At 40.3% G+C, this 20,175-nt stretch overlaps 1 protein-coding gene across 4 annotated transcripts in view; it reads right to left on the bottom strand.

The window, feature by feature from the left end:
• The window catches only part of LOC128703294 (protein bric-a-brac 1), a 379,783-nt gene that overhangs the window by 18,038 nt on the left and 341,570 nt on the right, over positions 1-20,175 (bottom strand). For all 4 annotated transcript variants that reach the window (XM_070103316.1, XM_070103315.1, XM_070103318.1 and 1 more), the window contains 2 exons: positions 3,330-3,597; positions 1,610-1,853 (listed from right to left, as the gene is read on the bottom strand). In XM_070103316.1, coding sequence (XP_069959417.1) covers positions 1,610-1,853; positions 3,330-3,597 — 512 coding nt within the window. The remainder of the gene's footprint in view (positions 1-1,609; positions 1,854-3,329; positions 3,598-20,175) is intronic.

Raw genomic sequence — 20,175 nt, 5'->3', positions numbered from 1 at the left:
AGGTGATCATTTAGTACATAGGTGATCATTTAGTACATAGGTGATCATTTAGTACATAGGTGATCATAGGTGATCATTTAGTACATAGTGATCATTTAGTACATAGTGATCATTTAGTACATAGGTGATCATTTAGTACATAGTGATCATTTAGTACATAGTGATCATTTAGTACATAGTGATCATTTAGTACATAGGTGATCATTTAGTACATAGGTGATCATTTAGTACATAGTGATCATTTAGTACATAGTGATCATTTAGTACATAGTGATCATTTAGTACATAGGTGATCATTTAGTACATAGTGATCATTTAGTACATAGGTGATCATTTAGTACATAGTGATCATTTAGTACATAGTGATCATTTAGTACATAGTGATCATTTAGTACATAGGTGATCATTTAGTACATAGTGATCATTTAGTACATAGTGATCATTTAGTACATAGTGATCATTTAGTACATAGTGATCATTTAGTACATAGTGATCATTTAGTACATAGTGATCATTTACTACATAGTGATCATTTAGTACATAGTGATCATTTAGTACATAGGTGATCATTTAGTACATAGGTGATCATTTAGTACATAGTGATCATTTAGTACATAGTGATCATTTAGTACATAGTGATCATTTAGTACATAGGTGATCATTTAGTACATAGTGATCATTTAGTACATAGTGATCATTTAGTACATAGTGATCATTTAGTACATAGTGATCATTTAGTACATAGGTGATCATTTAGTACATAGTGATCATTTAGTACATAGTGATCATTTAGTACATAGGTGATCATTTAGTACATAGGTGATCATTTATTACATAGGTGATCATTTAGTACATAGTGATCATTTACTACATAGGTGATCATTTAGTACATAGGTGATCATTTAGTACATAGGTGATCATTTAGTACATAGGTGATCATTTAGTACATAGGTGATCATTTAGTACATGGGTGATCATTTAGTACATAGTGATCATTTAGTACATAGGTGATCATTTAGTACATAGGTGATCATTTAGTACATAGTGATCATTTAGTACATAGTGATCATTTAGTACATAGGTGATCATTTAGTACATAGGTGATCATTTATTACATAGGTGATCATTTAGTACATAGTGATCATTTACTACATAGGTGATCATTTAGTACATAGGTGATCATTTAGTACATAGGTGATCATTTAGTACATAGGTGATCATTTAGTACATAGGTGATCATTTAGTACATAGGTGATCATTTAGTACATAGTGATCATTTAGTACATAGTGATCATTTAGTACATAGTGATCATTTAGTACATAGGTGATCACAGTACAAAGTGATCACCTAACTGCCTGATGTTCTTAGTAAATCATTACACAAATATAAAACCGAAGTAACCTTAATAGGTACTCCCCATTAGCCTAGGTAATTAGGTGTTTTCTAAATCGCCACTAGCAGGTAAAAAACACATATGAACGAAGGAAACATTTTGCCCTGAGCCGCTACTTTAGTCCTGACTGAAGCCTCTTGGGCGAAACGTTTCCTTAATGTCTTAATTAGTGTGAGTATCACTATACAACTTCCACCCTCTAAATCTCTACTTACTTGGTATTTGCTGAGTTCGATGCCCTCCCTCCGACACCGCCCGTAGAGTGTGCCCGTGGGGATACCAAATTCCTGAGCGGCTTTCTGGACGCTCATCCCCCCGCGGATGGCATCCAGGGCTTTGGTCAAGTCATCAGGGTTCCAAGACGGCTGGATGGCTGAGAACGGTGATGACAACTTGATGCCCTCCTTACGGGCGATCTTGTACAATGTGGAATTTGGGATGCCAAACTCCTTGGACGCTCTACACGAGAGAGAAACACGCACCTTTACTAAGTAATAAATCTGTGTGTTGAGGAACAGACACAGATGTAATACCTAGACGTTAAGGGGAGTTTTTAATCCAATAGAAGGAATGCGGAATGTATAGGGAAGTCAAGTGAGATGGTGGCGTCAAGGGCTTGAACATGTATCACCCTGGAGATAAAAGGATAAAGCTCCTGAAGAGCGAAACGTTGCCACAGTAAAATGTCACATTAGTTGCTCTTATGTCCTTTTATCTAACATATTGTGGGTAATTCTACCCACATTATTACACCTTGAGATAAATGGTATACAATACCGACACGATGGAAAAATATAAAATGCAGTAAAATGCGATCCTCTACTACGTTTCGCTCACACAGTGGTCTTTATCAAGTCACAGACACAAAATGTAGTCCATAAAGGATCGTATTATACTGCACCGGTGTCTATTTTTCTATGTATCACCTGCTGGTGTGGATTGACGGGACAAAATTTACCTTGTCAGCTCTACTGGAATGTTACAACTATTTCAGTATTGAGCTGCTGTGTGGGAAGCAGCAATAAGGTTAACCTCAAGGCAGCACGTTTCTGCAGACTTATATCTCATCACGTGCCCTTGTGAATTCCTGTGTTACACAAATCTATACAAAATACCTCTACTACGGATATATCAGAGAACACGAATGCGTGTGCGTCCGCAAGCACACACATACAGTAGACGCAATGTGAATAACGTTTGTGGAATTCACAAGGACATCTGATGAGATAGACTTCAAGCTGATCGTGAAAAATAATCTGTAAAAACATCGCTGCTTTAATTGTGGTTTCTTCGCACATTAACCCAAAACTCAACAGCACTTGCCAGGTTTATACTACTTGCTCAAGTACCTGACATGACTGGACCTGACCTGAACTGACTCACTTGACTTCCTCCTAAATATTCTGTGATTTTTCTCTCCTCTGTATTGGATTAAAAAAGCCCCAGTAAGCGAAACGTCTGATTAAGTGTTCTAAGTGTTAAGTGTTGCATTGATTCCATATTTTGTTAATGTCATACCCATTCTTGTAGTTCTCGGTATCAAGTGGTGTTACCAGTGTGGAAAAAGACACTTACGTACAGTTCTGGATATTAGAGGAAACGTTTCGCCACGAGTGGCTTTTTTAGTTCTTCAAGAGTGAAGAAGCCACTCGGGGCGAAACGTTTCCTCTAATAAATGCCCCAAATTTACATAAATATTTTTTTTCCACATTTTGTCGGTATTACCAGACCATTTTTCATTATTTTATTATTATTATTATTATTATTATTATTATTATTATTATTATTATTATTATTATATTCATGGGGTACATAGGAAGTACGAGTACACTACATTACACTCTTGAGTACTAGAGTACCAGGAGTGTACTACGTTAAAGTTTTGGGGAAGGAAGCAGGAGTACTGAGAGTGGGAGTACTAGTAGTACCACTCACCTATTTGCGGACATTCTACCACTGCGAAGCTCTTCCAGGGCACCAGCAAGGTCGTGTTCACTCCACGTCTTATTGGGTCCCTCCTTCTTAGGTGTCTCGATACCCATGCGGTGTGCCCGTTGCCACAACGTGGTGGCAGGGATGCCGTACACGTGCGCTGCTTTACTAAGCGACATGACAGCGTTCCGCAAGGCATCCAACGCCTTGTCCATATCCTCATCCGTCCATAACTTCCGTCCCCCCGGCGTGCCCGACAAGCTCTCCGTGTCTGCGTGACCAACAACACACACACAAACCTTATACACACACTGTAATTATTGTTATTGCAGTGAATCATTAAAGCCGCGTGATACACAGCGCCTGGGGAATGGATGGTAATCAGGTTTGGATGAAGGATGGGATGAGAAGCTGTTGGAGTAATGTTTGTACATACCTGTGGAGATATGTTTTGTGTGATGTTAACCTTGGACTCTTCACTTACACATGCAGCTTCACACCTATCCACCAAATAACCCACTTAGGACAGGGACTTTATGGTGACTTTTTGGTCGGTCCTTGACCCTTGTCAAATCACAACACCCAAGTTGTACTTTGTGCCCAGTCAACCCCCACCCTACAATCTATAGTCAATATCAAAATGGTATATAATACCGACAGGATGGTTGTTAAGACACATAGGCAACACTTAAGCAACTTTATTCCAAAACGTTTCGCCTACACAGTAGGCTTCTTCAGTCGAGTACAGAAAGTAGGCAGGAGCAGTAGAGATGTGAAGACGATGTAATCAGTCCATCACCCTTAAAGTCGTAGATTTGAGGTTGTCAGTTCCTCAGCCTGGAGAAGTTCTGTTCCAAAGTCTGGAACTAACTGAAGATCAAGCGAACGAACGAACGAACGAAAGTTCAGGTAAGATCCCAAATGGGATGAGCGGGGAAGACGGGACAGGAGAGGAGGCTGGAGAGGAGTGCTCTTAGTCGTAGAAATAGAGCCAGGGCTTAACCCAGCAGCGAAGGCGATCGTGGGACAGATATTGAGAAGAGAAATTCAGGCTCTTCTGTTGGGACTCCAGTGGGGTGAGCGGGGAGGAAGGGACATGCGACGTTTAGCGCTAGAGAGGAGTGTAGAACTGGGCCATGTCTTAACCCAAAAGCTAAGGTGAACGTGGGTCAGAGAATGGTACCTGTCATAGAAGGTACCTGTCAGCGAATCCAAGGTTATTTGTAAATAGGGTTAGGAGCAGGATCATGCAAGGAGTAGAAAAGGTTGTGTTGGTTTGTGGGTCTGCGAATGTCTTCGTCAAGGAGAGAGGTCCAGTAGTCATGTCATGTCTCAAGTTTGTCTATCTGTCTGTCACTGAGCATCTTCCAGTACAGATTCAGCGCAGGGATGTCTAATTGCGCATGGAGAGACTCGCTTGTGGCGAAGTCTTCCCACCTGACATCAAGCACCCAGCGCAGCGCCTTGTTCTGGACACGCTGCGGTTTAAGTAAGTTTGTTTTTGCTGCAAGAGAAAGGGCTAGAGGAGACATGACCTCTCAGTGGCTACATTCTCACTACTACTACTCTGCACCTCTCCTTCCGACAGTATTTAAGTCTCAACACTGTCGCTTGATCTTCAGTTAGTTCCAGACTTTGGAACAGAACTTCTCCAGGCTGAGGGACTGACAACCTCAAATCTACGACTTTAAGGGTGATGGACTGATTACATCATCTTCACATCTCTACTGCTCCTGCCTACTTTCTGTACTCGACTGAAGAAGCCTACTGTGTAGGCGAAACGTTTCGGAATAAAGTTGCTTAAGTGTTGCCTATGTGTCTTAATAACCAATCTATAGTCAGATGCAGAGAATGAAACACATGGATATCTTTATTGTGGAAAAGTTTTGCCAGCCAATGGCTTCCTCATTCCAATTCAGAGAATTGTGGAAAATCAGGAGTTTGAGGTAAATAGTTCTTCAATTTAGAGCTGTTAATGGTTGGAACAGAAAGAACAGAGCTAAAGCTAAGAAGGTTCAAGAGACTGTTGTGATGACCAGCAGTTCCTTCTCAATGTTGGTAGACAGGTATGAGTTGACGACCCTAGACACCTTAACAAATATCATCCCAATGAAGACCATCAAGTACGTCACGACGAACACAACCAGTGGAGGTAAGGACAATGTCTTGGGGCAGTCAGGTTAAGTTTATGGATGGGGCTTTTTGTCTTAGAGATAGGATGAGGTGGCAGCGGCTGTTTTTTTTTTCGAGGTTAGGATGGAGGATATTGTTAGCCATTTGGACAACATTATGAGAGGTAGGAGCAATTCTATTATGTCTCAGTGCGGGAGGCAACGCTGTTGGCAGACGTAGGAGTGGGAAAATGATTAGCAGGAATAGGTTAAAGAAAGACATAATTAGGAAGGGAGGGAAACCTGTAATATGTGGCATTCTGCCAAGGAGAGGAGCTGGAAATGAATGGTTGTCCAGGGCAATTGGTGTCAATTGCTGGCTGGACAAACACTGTAAGGAAATGCAGTACCATTTATAGACAGTTGGGACCTCTTTTATGCCAGAAATGACATGGGATGGGGTTCACTTATCTAGAGCAGGTGTGGGGGCACTGGCCAATGCAGTGGAGGGAGCTGTTAAGGCTTTAAACTAGGAATAGTAGTATGGGTTTTGGGGGGAAAGCAATGAAATATGATACAACAGAATTGGGCAGGATGAATTCTCAATTGTGAGTTTTAGGGAAATCAGTTATAGGCAGAATGAGGTAGAGTTATTGGTGAATACCAGAAAGCCAGTGACACTAAGTGATAAGGACAGTAATAGAGATATGGGAGGAGCAGGAATGAACAGTGAGGGAAAAGAGAAGGGAGGGTTTATAAATATGTATTATACAAATAGTTGTAGCACTAGAAACTAGATGGATGAGCTGAGATTAGTTGCAAGTGTGGGTAAAATTGACATGTTTGCCATAACTGAGACATGGTTTAATATAAAGAATTGGGACACACCTGCTGAATGTCACATTCAGAGTTTTAAGTTATTCCACGATGTTAAGTTATTCCATGGTATTAAAGAACACTGAAACTGCTGCAGCAGGTATTAAGACTGGAAAGACCTGGAAGGTACTCGAGGGTTTGGTCCCAAATCTGCACACTGCCATAACAACATACTGGAGTGAGAGCTATGGGAGGATGTGTAAAACAAACCCAGTGAGGAGCAGGGGTGCGGTGGGGACAATAAGAGAACACTGTATCAACATCCGGGGTCCCAGACTTTTCAATACATTACCAGAAGATATCAGAAACACAGCTGGAACACGTGTAGAAGCCTTAAAGAGGAAACTGGACAAGTATCTTCACCAGGTGCCAGATTAATCAGGCTGTGATGAATACGTGGGGCAATGGGCCTCCAGCAGCAACAGCCTGGTTGACCAGGGAAGCATCAGACGAGCCTGGTCCATGGCCGGGCTCCGAGAGTAGTCAAACTCTCGAAGCTCTTCAAAGGTAAGGTACTGAAAGAACACACAGAGTGTGGGCAGAATTTTCAGAAGGGCATGAAAAATTAATTTTAGGCATGATTTATCGTCCCCCAAACTTGGATAGGGACCAAGCGAGACTACTTTTGGGAAGAAACTGTTGAGGCCACAAGGCACGAAAACAATAATTTTAGGAAATTTTCGACTTTAGTCAGATTGATTGGAATTCACTGACTGGGAATCAAGAGTCAAATGACTTCTTGGAGGTAATTCAAGACTGTTTTTGGAGCAGTTTGTGACAGAACCAATGTAGGAAAATAATCTGCTTGATTTAGTTCTGGCTAACAAGGATACCCTTATTAACAATCTAGAGATTACAGAGGAACTTGGCACAAGCGACCACAAATCAATTACCTGTAGCACTGAATGGAGGTATGATAGTAGGGATAACTCAGTAACAGTCCCAGATTTTCGCTTAGCAGATTACAACGGGCTTAGAGAACACTTATCATCTGTGGACTTGGGTAACGAAGAGAGCTATCAATATGACTTTTCTAAACACTATACATGCTGCCCAAAGAACACTCCGTTTAAAGATATGAGATCGAACAGAAATTATCCAATATGGATGAATAATAGGCTCAAACATCTTTTAGGGCATAAGAAAGGAATTCATAGGCGTATCAAAAGAGGTGAAGACCATCTCGTTGATCAATATATTTACGATAAAAGGAAACTTAAAAAGGGAAAAGAAAAGCTAAACAGGACTATGAAATTGAAGTGGCTAATAATTCAAAAACAAACTGAAAGACTTTTTCCAAGTATATAGAGCAATGTGCTCAGTTTTTATTAAATATTTTCTCTCTGTTTTCACATAGGAATACACTAACAATATTCCAATAATTAATTTTTACAGTGGGCCTGAAGAAAATAAATTATGTAATGCCACAGTCACTAGGGATATGGTTGTCAAACAAAATAAATCCCCGGGCCCTGATGAACTTTTTACAAGGGTTCTTAAGGAGTGTAAAATAGAACTTTGTGAATCATTAACTAACATTTTTAATATTCCTCTTTAAACAGGTGTAGTGTCTGATATGTGGAAAACGGCCAATGTAATTCGAATTTTTAAATCAGGAGACAAGTCGTTACCGTGAAATTACCGGCCACTCGTCGATTTTCTTGCACAAGAGATCGATGGCTTGTGTAGTAGGTACTTTAGTGAATAGGGATGTTGTAATAAAGTTGGTAGAATTACCGACATGCAACTAATGTGACATTTATTGTAGCTGGAGAGCGAAACGTTGCTACAATAAATGTCACATTAGTCACATCAGGAACAATATCCTCGGGAACAGGCAGTGCTCCCCACCAACTCTCAAGGATTCTCGCTAACATCTCTCTAAACTCTTGGACACAATCAGTCCAGCACATAAACACTCGGGTGATCTCAATCACATTCGCAACATCAACATCAGGAAGAAGAAACTTTAACGTAACATCCCTATTCACCAAAGTACCTACTACACAAGTCATCGATCTCTTGAGCTGGAAAATTGACGATTCACTTGGCCTTCCTATTCCAGTCAGCGATTTCACCGACCTTGTTGAACTATGTGTTGGCTTTACGTGTTTTTCTTTCGAAAATTATCTCTTTCAGCAGACTTGGACTACCCATGGGTTCACCACTTAGTGCTGTACTGGAAAACCTATACATGGAACATCTGGAAGCCGAGCAGTTTTCCTGTATTATTCCCTCTTCTGTCACCTGGTTCCATTATGTTGAAGACATTCTCATCATAACTCCCAGATACTTCAACATTCAAGCTCTCCAACACAAGCTCAACCAGGTCGAGCCTCAGTCCAGTTCACACTAGAAGAAGAAGTCGACAACACTTCTCCTTTCCTTGATGTTCTTCTCTGCAAAGCTGACCAAGAACTTCCTTTTAATGTCTATGAAAAACCTACCATCTAACATGATCTCCGCGTCTTCTCTCACCACGACACCAAAACTAACCGTAGTGTAATTATAGGCTTTTTCCTGCGTGCACTCAGAATCTGCAGCAATGAGTTCCTCAGGGAAGAATGATCTCTTATTGAACAAGTATTTTCTAAACTTCACTATCCTCATCACTTCATTAGAGACTGCAGACGACGGGCATTAAACATCTTCAACACACCCAGAGAAGACACTGCCGAGATACATAGTCCTCCCCACCAACTTCATTGCCAAACACGTTTCCAACATCTTTTCCAATACCTCATTCCAAGTATCTATCTCCACATCCCCCACCATCAAGGACATTGCCAGTAATAGACAGGACAAGCTTCAGTCCTCTGCAGGGGTATACATAATCCCTTGTAATGACTGCAGCAAATTATACGTGGGCGAAACATCCAGAGACCTCCAAACACATATTTCAGAACACCAGCACACAGGCAGATTGAATAATTTAAGGAATGAATGTATTCAACACCGAAATTCACACAACCATTTAATCAACTACAGAAACGTAAGACTTATCGCTGGAGAAGAAAGTGCTCTATACCGAAGAATCCTGGAATCATCACATATCTGTATATCCAACAACTTCAACCAAAACAACGGCTTCTATAACTTAGCTGAAGACCTTACCAAGAAACTTCTTCATCGTTATCCCACATAACTACATATGCACCGTCAGTCCTGTGCAGGTCCTTATCAGATACAACCTACCCAGCATTCTCCACCTGACTCATCCTATAAATACTCACATACCTTTCACCCAGGTAGATCTGTTTGTTGAAGAATTGAGACACTTATGCAACACATGGGAATCTTTATTGAAGAAACATTTCGCCACACAGTGGCTTCATCAGTCCAATACAAAGTAGAAATGGGTAAGAAGAGGAGAAGTTTGAGGTAATCAGTCTCTCAACCTGGAATCGATGTGTTCAGTCCATCACTCCTACAAGAATGATGGAAGATGTGTTCAGTCCATCACTCCTACAAGAATGATGGAAGATGTGTTCAGTCCATCACTCCTACAAGAATGATGGAAGATGTGTTCAGTCCATCACTCCTACAAGAATGATGGAAGATGTGTTCAGTCCATCACTCCTACAAGAGTGATGGACTGAACCCATCGACCCTTTATTGACAACGTTTCACTCACACAGTGGGCTTTATCAAGTCACAAACAGATCTGATGAATGGTTTAGAAAACCATTCATCAGATCTGTGTGTGACTTGATAAAGCCCACTGTGTGGGTGAAACGTTGTCAATAAAGGGTCACATTATACTGCTTATGTGTTTATTTTTCCATTGTGTCAGTATTTTATGCCATTTATTTCCAAGTATTAGCAACATAAGTCCAGAAGTTATACTACAGCTTCATGCATCAATAGTAAGGCCTCAATTAGATTATACAGCTCGGGTCTGGTCTCCATACTACAGAATGGATATAAATTCGTTAGAAAATATTCAGCATGTTTGTGAAGAAGTGGCTTATATATTGTAGACAGGTGTCTCACTGGACAAATGCACAGGTGGAATTAGGTCAAGAAAGTGGAGAATTCTCTCTATCAAGATCCCATTTATCTACATTCCTGTCAGACACAGCAACATCCAATGTGACACTACCTACGACTGCTTCACCTCACCTGTCTACAGTATATAAGCCACTTCGTGCATATGCTGTATTCTTTACAAGACTGATGGACTGATTACATCGACTCCAGGCTGAGGGACTGATCACCTCAAACTCCTTCTAATCTTCACCATTCTTTTTGTACAGGACCGATGAAGCCACTATGTGGTGAAACGTTTCCTCAGTACAGATACCAAAGTGTTGCACATGTGTCTAATTTATTAGGTTGGATAAATACATGAGTGAGAGGGGTTGGATTTGAGAGGAACTTGCACTTAATAGGACAATCACAGCTTATTTCTTGGGTAACATTGATAATGGGTTGGGCAAATATTTTTGTTAGTAGGTTTAGGTTTGACAGGGCCTAGCTGGTATGGGCCAGTAGGCCTGCTCAGTATTCCTCTTAAACACTGCAGCAGGCCTATTGGCCTACACTTGGAATGTTCTGTCAAACCCAAACCCTGAATCTTCACTCTTAAGAGATATAGAATTAGAGGAGGTATCACTGAAGTGCTAGATAAGTTTAGATTTAGAAAGGACATAGGCAAGTATCGGTTTTCAAACAAAGAGTTGTCAATGCGTGGAACAATCTGTGGGGTAGGTCGCTTTAAAAAGAGGTTTGAGAAGTATAAGAGTGAAAAGAGCTAAGTGTGATTAGTACCTGATGTACCAAAATAGTGAAGGGCATGTGCAAGGATTATCCCTGGAACAATGTGGTCGATGATTGGACCAACGAATGGATGCTGGTCGGAACTGAAGGGTTGAAGCTGAAGATAAAGAAGGCCCAGGAGACTGCTGTGAAAACCAGCAACTCTTTTTCCTTGTTATCAGACGAATGTGAATTGACCATCCATGATCTTGCAACAAAGACAGCACCAACAAGGACAACTATTAATGACACAGTGAAGCCAGCCAGTGAATACACCCCAGCAAAGATCATCTCTACTAAGACCATCGAGAATATCACACACACTGCCAGTCGAGGTAAAAACATTGTTTTAGTTGGGGACAGTCAAATTAAGTTTATGGATAGGGCTTTTTGTCTTAAAGATAGGAAAAGGAGACAGAGGGTATGTTTTCCAGGGGCTGGATGACATCATGAGAGGTAATGGGAGCAATCCTATTATCTGTCTCAGTGCTAGAGGCAACGATGTTGGCAGATGGAGGAGTGAGGACCTGATTAGCAGGTATAGGTCAGCAACAGAAAAAATTACGAAGAAGAGAGGGAACCCTCTGATATGTGGTATTTTGCCAAGGAGAGGAGCTGGAAATGAATGGTTGTCCAGAGCAATTGGCGTCAATTGCTGGCTGGACAAACACTGTAAGGAAAATGCAGCAACATTCATTGACAACTGGGACCTCTTCTATGGCAAAAATGACATGTATGCTAGGGAAGGGGTTCACTTATCTAAGTTTGGGGTGGGACAATTGGCCAATGCAGTGGAGGGAGCTGTTAGGTCTTTAAACTAGAAATAGTGGTATGGGTTTTGAGAGGAAAACAGTGAAGTCCCAGTGTAGCAATATTGTGAGTTCTAGGCAAACCGGTAATAGGCAGAATGAGGTGGATATTGGAAAGCCAGTGGCTCTAGGTGACAAGGACAGTAATAGGTATAGTGGAAAAAAACAGAAATGAGCAGGAAGGTAAATGAGAAAGGAGGGTCTTTAAACATATATTATACTAATAGTCGTAGTGCTATGAATAAGATGGACGAGTTGAGATTAGTTGCAAGTGCAGGTAACACTGATGTATTTGCCATAACTGATACGTGATTTAATACGAAAAATCGGGACATGCCTGCTGAATGTCACATTCAGGGTTTTAAATTGTTCCAAGTAGACAGAAGTATCAGGAAGGGGGGTGGCACTGTATGTCCGAGATCGCCTGAACTGTTGCATAAAAACACGTATGTATTAATATTGGTAGAATTACCGACATTATGTAAAGTAAAAGGACACAAATGCAAATAATGTGACATTTTATAGTGGCAACGTTTCGCTCTCCAGAAGCTTTATCAAGCTGTTACAAACAATACACGGACACGGAGGGTATATATAGGCTTAGAGTGAGGTGTAATACTAGTGATAATAGTAGTAATAATATTAGTTGTAGCAGAAGTAATACAATATGGTAGAACAATCAACTTGCACACGAGTAAAAGGTTATAAAAGTTATTACTTGGGTAGCATTAAAATAAGTTAGACAAATATTTCTGTTGGAGGTTGCATTAGAAAAGGCCTCTTTCAGTGTTCCTCCTCTGTAATGTGATTGTGTAGTATTAGCAGGAGAGAATATGTGATGGCAGGTAGGATGCATGTAGGAATGATAACTTGAATAACTCCTGTGCACAAAATTCCACCAATCATCTCATGAAATTCAGGATGCCCGATTAGTGATCAAAGAAACTCTACCAGCAGCTAAAGGAAAAACTGAGAGATGCTGAGCATGAGATACAGCGACTGACTAAGGAAAACAAGAGGATTCGTAGTAATCCTCCTGTTGTGAATCTGCAAGTCAAGAAAGGAACCTAGACAGTGGCTGGAAATCATGGGACAAAGTTAAGGATCAAGAGTACGGATGAAGAGGTAGAAACAACTAAGACTTAAGAAATCGTAATGACACGATTGCAAATAAACCATACCCCCGGCCGGGATTGAACCCGCGGTCATAGAGTCTCAAAACTCCAGCCCGTCGCGCTAGCCACTAGACCAGCTAGCCACAATAAGATTCATCCAACTAGGTATATTTCTACACCATAGGAAAGTTAGCACAGGCACCTCTGTGACCACAAATGCAAGTTTTTACAGACGAATCTCCAGCTAGCGTGGCCGTGACGAACTCTAGCTCAAGTCCCTTCACTGCCGTCAACATGACTTAAGAAATCGTAATGACACGATTGCAAATAAACCATACCCCCGGCCGGGATTGAACCCGCGGTCATAGAGTCTCAAAACTCCAGCCCGTCGCGCTAGCCGTCATGTTGACGGCAGTGAAGGGACTTGAGCTAGAGTTCGTCACGGCCACGCTAGCTGGAGATTCGTCTGTAAAAACTTGCATTTGTGGTCACAGAGGTGCCTGTGCTAACTTTCCTATGGTGTAGAAATATACCTAGTTGGATGAATCTTATTGTGGCTAGCTGGTCTAGTGGCTAGCGCGACGGGCTGGAGTTTTGAGACTCTATGACCGCGGGTTCAATCCCGGCCGGGGGTATGGTTTATTTGCAATCGTGTCATTACGATTTCTTAAGTCATGTTGACGGCAGTGAAGGGACTTGAGCTAGAGTTCGTCACGGCCACGCTAGCTGGAGATTCGTCTGTAAAAACTTGCATTTGTGGTCACAGAGGTGCCTGTGCTAACTTTCCTATGGTGTAGAAATATACCTAGTTGGATGAATCTTATTGTGGCTAGCTGGTCTAGTGGCTAGCGCGACGGGCTGGAGTTTTGAGACTCTATGACCGCGGGTTCAATCCCGGCCGGGGGTATGGAAACAACTAAGACCCAGGAGACTGTTGTGGAAACATCGAACTTATTCTCTGTGCTACCAAATGAATGTGAGTCAACCACTGAGAACGTCACAATGAACGACTCCAAGGAAGGTAACAACATTGTTCTTGTTGGAGATAGTCAGATTAGGTATATGGATAGGGCTTTCTGCTTGAAGGATAGGAGTAGGAGACAAAGGGTTTTCTTTCCTGGGGCTGGGATGGAGGATATTGTTAGCCGGCTTGACAACATTATGAATGGTAATGGGATCAATCCTGTTATCTGCCTTAGTGCTGGAGACAATGATTTAGGCAAGCGTAAAAGTGAGGATTTAGTTAGAAGATACAGGACAGCATTAGACATTACTAAGAAAGGGGGGACACTCTGTTATATGTGGCATTTTGCCAAGAAGGGGTGTTGGAAATGAATGGTTGTCCAGAGCAATTGGTATTAATTGTTGGCTGGACAAACACTGTAAAGATAATGCAGTACTATTCATTGACAACTGGGACAACTTCTATGGTAGAAATGACATGTATGCCAGGGATGGGGTTCACTTATCCAGGGCAGGTGTGGGTTTTCTTGCTAGCTCAGTTGAGGGTGTTGTTAGGAATTTAAACTAGGATTAGCCGGAGGTATGGGTTTAGGAATGAAAAATAATGAGTGTGGAAATATTGAATTGGGCTTTGATATTGTGAATCTTAATAATAACAATCATAGAAATTGTGTAAAACCAAAGGGTAAAGAGAAAGGAGGGCCTTTAAACTTATATTATACTAATAGCCGTAGTGCTGGAACAAGATGGATGAGTTCAGATTAGTTGCAACTGCAGGTAACACTGATGTATTAGCCATAACGGAGATGTGGTTTAATATGAAAAATAGGGACATGCCTGCTGAATGTCACATTCAGGGTTTTGAACTGTTCCAAGTACACAGAAGTATCGAAGGGGGGGGGGGTGAGGTGGCACTCTATGTCTGAGATTATTTGAACTGTTGCATAAAAATGGGTATAAAATCTGAAACACATACTGAGTATGTTTGGGTAGAATTTTCAGATGGGCACGAAAAATTCATTTTAGGCGTGATATACCGTCCCCCAAACTTGGATAGAAACCGAGGAAGATTACTGTGGGAGGAAACTGTTAGGTCCACAAGGCACGATAATGTTGTAATTCTAGAGGAATTTAACTTTAGTCATATTGATTGGAATTCCTTCACTGGGAATTTAGAATCTAACAACTTCTTAGAGGTAGTTCAGGATTGTTTTTTAAAGCAGTTTGTTACAGAACCTACAAGGGGAAATAACCTGCTTGACTTGGTTCTAGCAAACAAGGAATCCCTTGTTAATAATTTAGAAATTTCAGAGGAACTTGGCGCAAGCGACCACAAATCACTTGCATTTCACAATGAATGGAAGTATGATAGTAGCGATAACTCAGTAACAGTCCCAGAATACAATGGGCTTAGAGAATAACTATCATCTCTGGACTGGGGTAACGAAGAGAGCTATCAGTATAAGAGCTTTCTAAACACTATACATGCTGCCCAAAGAACATTTATTCCATATAAAGAAATTAGATCGAATACAAATGACCTAAAATGGATGAATAATAGGCTCAAATATCTTTTAGGGCAAAAGGAATTTATAGGCACATCAAGAGATGTGAGAGTCATCTTATGAATCAATATATTGACATTAAGAGGGATGTTAAAAAGGGGGTAAGAAAAGCTAAATGGAACTACAACGTTAAAGTTGCCAGGGATTCAAAAACTAACCCAAAAGGTTCTTTCCAGGTTTATGGAACAAAAGTTAAAGATAAGATAGATCCCCTTAAAAATAACTCTGGGCATCTTACTGACAAGGAAAATGAAATGTGCTCTATTTTTAATAATTATTTTCTTTCGGTTTTCACACAGAAAAATACTAACAATATCTCAGTAATTAATTTTTATAGTGGGCCTGAAGAAGACAAATTATGTGATATCATAGTCACTAGCGAAATGGTTGTGAAACAAAAAGACCGACTGAAGCAAAATAAGTCGCCGGGACCTGATGAGATTTTTTCCAGTTGTTCTTCAAGAGTGTAAAATGGAAGTCTGTGAACCATTAACTAATATTTTTAATTTATCTCTTCAAACAGGTGTAGTGTCTGATATGTGGAAGATGGCTAATGTAATTCCTATTTTTAAAGCAGGGGACAAGTCGTTACTGTCAAATTACCGCTCAATAGGCTTAACTTCAACTGTAAGCAAATTATTAGAGTCGATTATAGATGATAATATAAGAAGCCATTTTGATAAGCATAATTTGATTAATGATACTCAGCATGGATTCATAAGTGGCCGTTTCTGCCTAATTTACTAACTTTCTTCAGTAAAGCTTTTGAGGCCGTTGATCACAATAAAGAATTCAGTATTGTTTTTAGTAAGGCTTCTGATAGAGTGCCACATCAAAGACTGTTAAAGAAAGTGGCAGCTCATGGCACTGAGGGAAAAGTGTTGTCATGGATCAAGTCATGGCTCACAGATAAGAAACAGAGAGTGTGCATAAATGGGGTTAAGTCTGAGTGGGGATGTGTAACAGGTGACATTTCACAGGAATCAGTTTTAGGAACACTATTGTTTACAATATATATGAACAACCTTGGCGAGGGAATTACTAGTGATATGAGCAAATTCGCTGATGACACGAAGATAGGTAGGATGATTGATTCAAACTTAGATGTCACAGAGCTTCAGGAGGACTTGGACAAACTCAATTCGTGATCAGAAAAGTGGCAGATACAGTTCATTGTAGATAAATGCAAGGTTCTGAAGCTCGAGAGTGTCCATAACCCTAGCACTTATAAGTTAGATAACGTAGAACTTAGCTATACAGATTGGGAAAAGGGCTTGAGGGTTTATGATAAGCAGCAACCTTAAGCCAAGACAGCAATGCCTAAGTGTATGTAATAAGAACATAAGAAAGAAGGAACGCTGCGACAGGCCTACTGACCCATGCGGAGCAGGTCCATGTTGCCCCCGGATTAGCCCAATGACCCACCCAGTCTGATCATCTCCACTCAAGGATGGAGCACTGCACCAGACCCAGCAGCACAAGCTAGTCAGGTCCAACTCACACCCACCCACACCCACTCATGTATTTATCTAACCTATTTTTAAAACTACACAACGTTTTAGCCTCTATAACTGTACTCGGGAGTTTGTTCCACTCATCCACAACTCTATTACCAAACCAGTGCTTTCCTATATCCTTTCTGAATCTGAATTTTTCCAACTTGAAACCATTGCTACGAGTCCTGTCTTGGCTGGAAATTTTCAGCACGCTATTTACATCCCCTTTATTTATTCCTGTTTTCCATTTATACACCTCGATCATATCCCCCCTAATTCTACGCCTTTCGAGAGAGTGCAGATTCAGGGCTTCAGTCTATCCTCATAGGGAAGATTTCTGATACATGGGATCAACTTTGTCATCCTCCTCTGTACGCTTTCCAGAGCATTTATATCCATTCTGTAATACGGTGACCAGAACTGAACAGCATAGTCTAAATGAGGCCTAACCAATGATATATAGAGTTGAAGAACAACCTGAGGACTTCTATTATTTATACTTCTAGATATGAAGCCAAGAATTCTGTTAGCTTTACTGCAAACACTAATGCACTGTTGTCTTGGTTTTAAATTACTGCAAACAGATTACAGATTACAGCAGTTATATTACAGCTTTATATTATGCAGCTCAGTTCTGGTCTCCATATTACAGAATGGATATAAATTCGTTAGAAAACATTCAATGAAGAATGAGAAAATTAATTCATAGCATTAGAAATCTTTCTTATGAAGAAAGATTAAAGTCTCTTAAATTATATTCACTTGTAAGATGATGAATGAGGGGAGACATGATCGAAGTGTATAAGTGGAAGTTGGGAATTAACAAAGGGGATATAAATAAGGTCTTAAGGATATCTCTCCAAGAGAGAACCCACAATGATGGATTCAAATTAGATAAGTTTAGATTTAGAAAGGATAAAGGAAAGTATTGGTTTGGAAATAGGGTAGCTGATGAGTGGAACAGTCTGCAAAGTAGGGTTATTGAAGCTAAAACCTTGGGTAGTTTTAAATTTAGCTTTGCTTAAACAATTTGTGACAGAACCTACAAGGGGAAATAACGTGTTTGACTTGGTTCTGATTAACAAGGAAACCCTTGTTAATAATTTTGAAATTACAGAGGAATTCGGTGCAAGCAACCATAAATCGATTACCTTCAGCATTGAATGGAAGTATGATAGCAGGAACAACTCAGTAACTGTCCCAGAATTTCACTTAGTAGATTACAATGGGCTTAGAGAACACTTATCATCTGTTGACTGGGGTAACGAAGAGAGCTACCAATATAACAAACAAAAGAACGTTTATCCCACATAAAGAAATTAGACTGAATAGAAATGACCCAAATTGGGTGAATAATAGGCAATGAAAATAACCCTCGAAGCTATAATCTAGGTGAAGTACAGCTTGATCATACAGAATGTGAAAAAGACTTGGGAGTCATGGTAAACATGGAAAACAAGAGGATTCATACTAGTCCTCCTGTTTTGTGTCCTCGGGTCAAGAAGGAAACCTGGACAGTGGCTGGACAGCATGGAACGAAGTTGACGATCAAGAAGAATGGAAAGACAGAAACGATGAAGAAGAAAGAGACAGCTGTGGAAACTGTTGTGGAAACATCTAATGCATTCTCCATGCATTTTATTCTAACAATCGAAGTGCAAGAAATAAAATTAATGAACTACGTTTGGTAGCATGTGCTGGGAACTTTGATATCATTGCATTAACTGAAACCTGGTATGATTTAAAGAGTCGGGATATGATTGCTGAGTGTAATATTCAAGGGTTTAAGTTGTTCCATGTGGACAGATGTAGTGGGAAGGGGGGAGGAGTTGCATTATATGTTCAAGAAAATATTAACTGTTGCATAAAAACAGGTATAAAAATAGATGGAACAGTAACAGAATCTGTTTGGGTAGAGTTTGTAGAAAGTCAAGAAAAACTAATTCTAGGTGTAATATACCGACCTCCTGGCTTGGATCACGATAGAGGGAGACTTCTTTGGGACGAAATTGTTAGGGCTTCTAGACACAATAACATAGTGATAGTAGGGGATTTTAACTTTAGTCAAATTGACTGGACTTCTTTGACCGGTAATCTGGAGTCCAGTGACTTTATGGAAACAGTTCAGGACTGTTTTCTGAAGCAGTGTGTAACAGAGCCTACCGGGGGTAATAATTTGCTAGACCTAGTCTTGTCAAATAAGGAAACACTCGTGAATAATCTAGAGATCACTGAAGAGCTTGGCGCAAGTGATCCACAAATCCATCACTTTTAGCATTAACTGGGAATACAAAAATAATGATAATACGGTAAAAATCCCTGATTTTTGTTCTACCGATTATAATGGACTTAGGGAACACCTGTCAAATCTCGATTGGGGTTATCTAGCTAATGATTCTATTGACGATGATCATACTTATGATTACAAAGGGATCTCCATTTATGAGTTCTTTCTAGATAATGTACACCGTGCCCAGAGTATATACATTCCCCAGAGAGAAATCAGGTCAAATAATAACAATCCCAAATGGGTCAACAGGAGACTAAAGCATCTAATAGGGAAGAAAAGGGGAATTTATAGGAGCATCAGAAGAGGAGAGGTTAACCTTACTGACCATTATGTTCAGCTTAAAAGAGAAGTAAAAAATGGGATTAGAAAGGCTAAACGTGACTATGAAATTAGAGTTGTTAATGAATCAAAGACCAATCCAAAGGGGTTCTTTCAAGTGTATAGGACGAAGGTGAAGGAAAAAGTAGGACCTCTGAAAATTGGGAATGGACAGCTGACGGACAACTAACTGGAAATGTGTTCCATATTTAATGACTATTTTTTGTTAGTTTTTACACAGGAAGACATAAATGAGATTCCAGAAATTAACAATTATTCAGTTCCTGACGAATTCAAATTGACTAATATAGTGTATTACTGTCACGAGGGGCATGGTTATCAAACAGACAAACTGAAGCAAAATAAGTCCCCGGGGCCCGACGAGTTATTTTCCAGGGTACTTAAGGAATGCAAGATGGAACTTAGTCAGCCATTAATGAGTGTGTTTAATGCATCCATCCTTACTGGTGTTGTGCCAGAGTTGTGGAAGCTGGCTAATGTGGTTCCCATATTCAAATCAGGGGAGAAGTCTGTTCCTTCAAATTACT

The sequence above is a fragment of the Cherax quadricarinatus genome, chromosome 85 (genome assembly GCF_038502225.1).
Source record: "Cherax quadricarinatus isolate ZL_2023a chromosome 85, ASM3850222v1, whole genome shotgun sequence".
Classification (NCBI taxonomy): domain Eukaryota; kingdom Metazoa; phylum Arthropoda; class Malacostraca; order Decapoda; family Parastacidae; genus Cherax; species Cherax quadricarinatus.
This window is presented reverse-complemented; position numbering and strand designations above follow the sequence as displayed.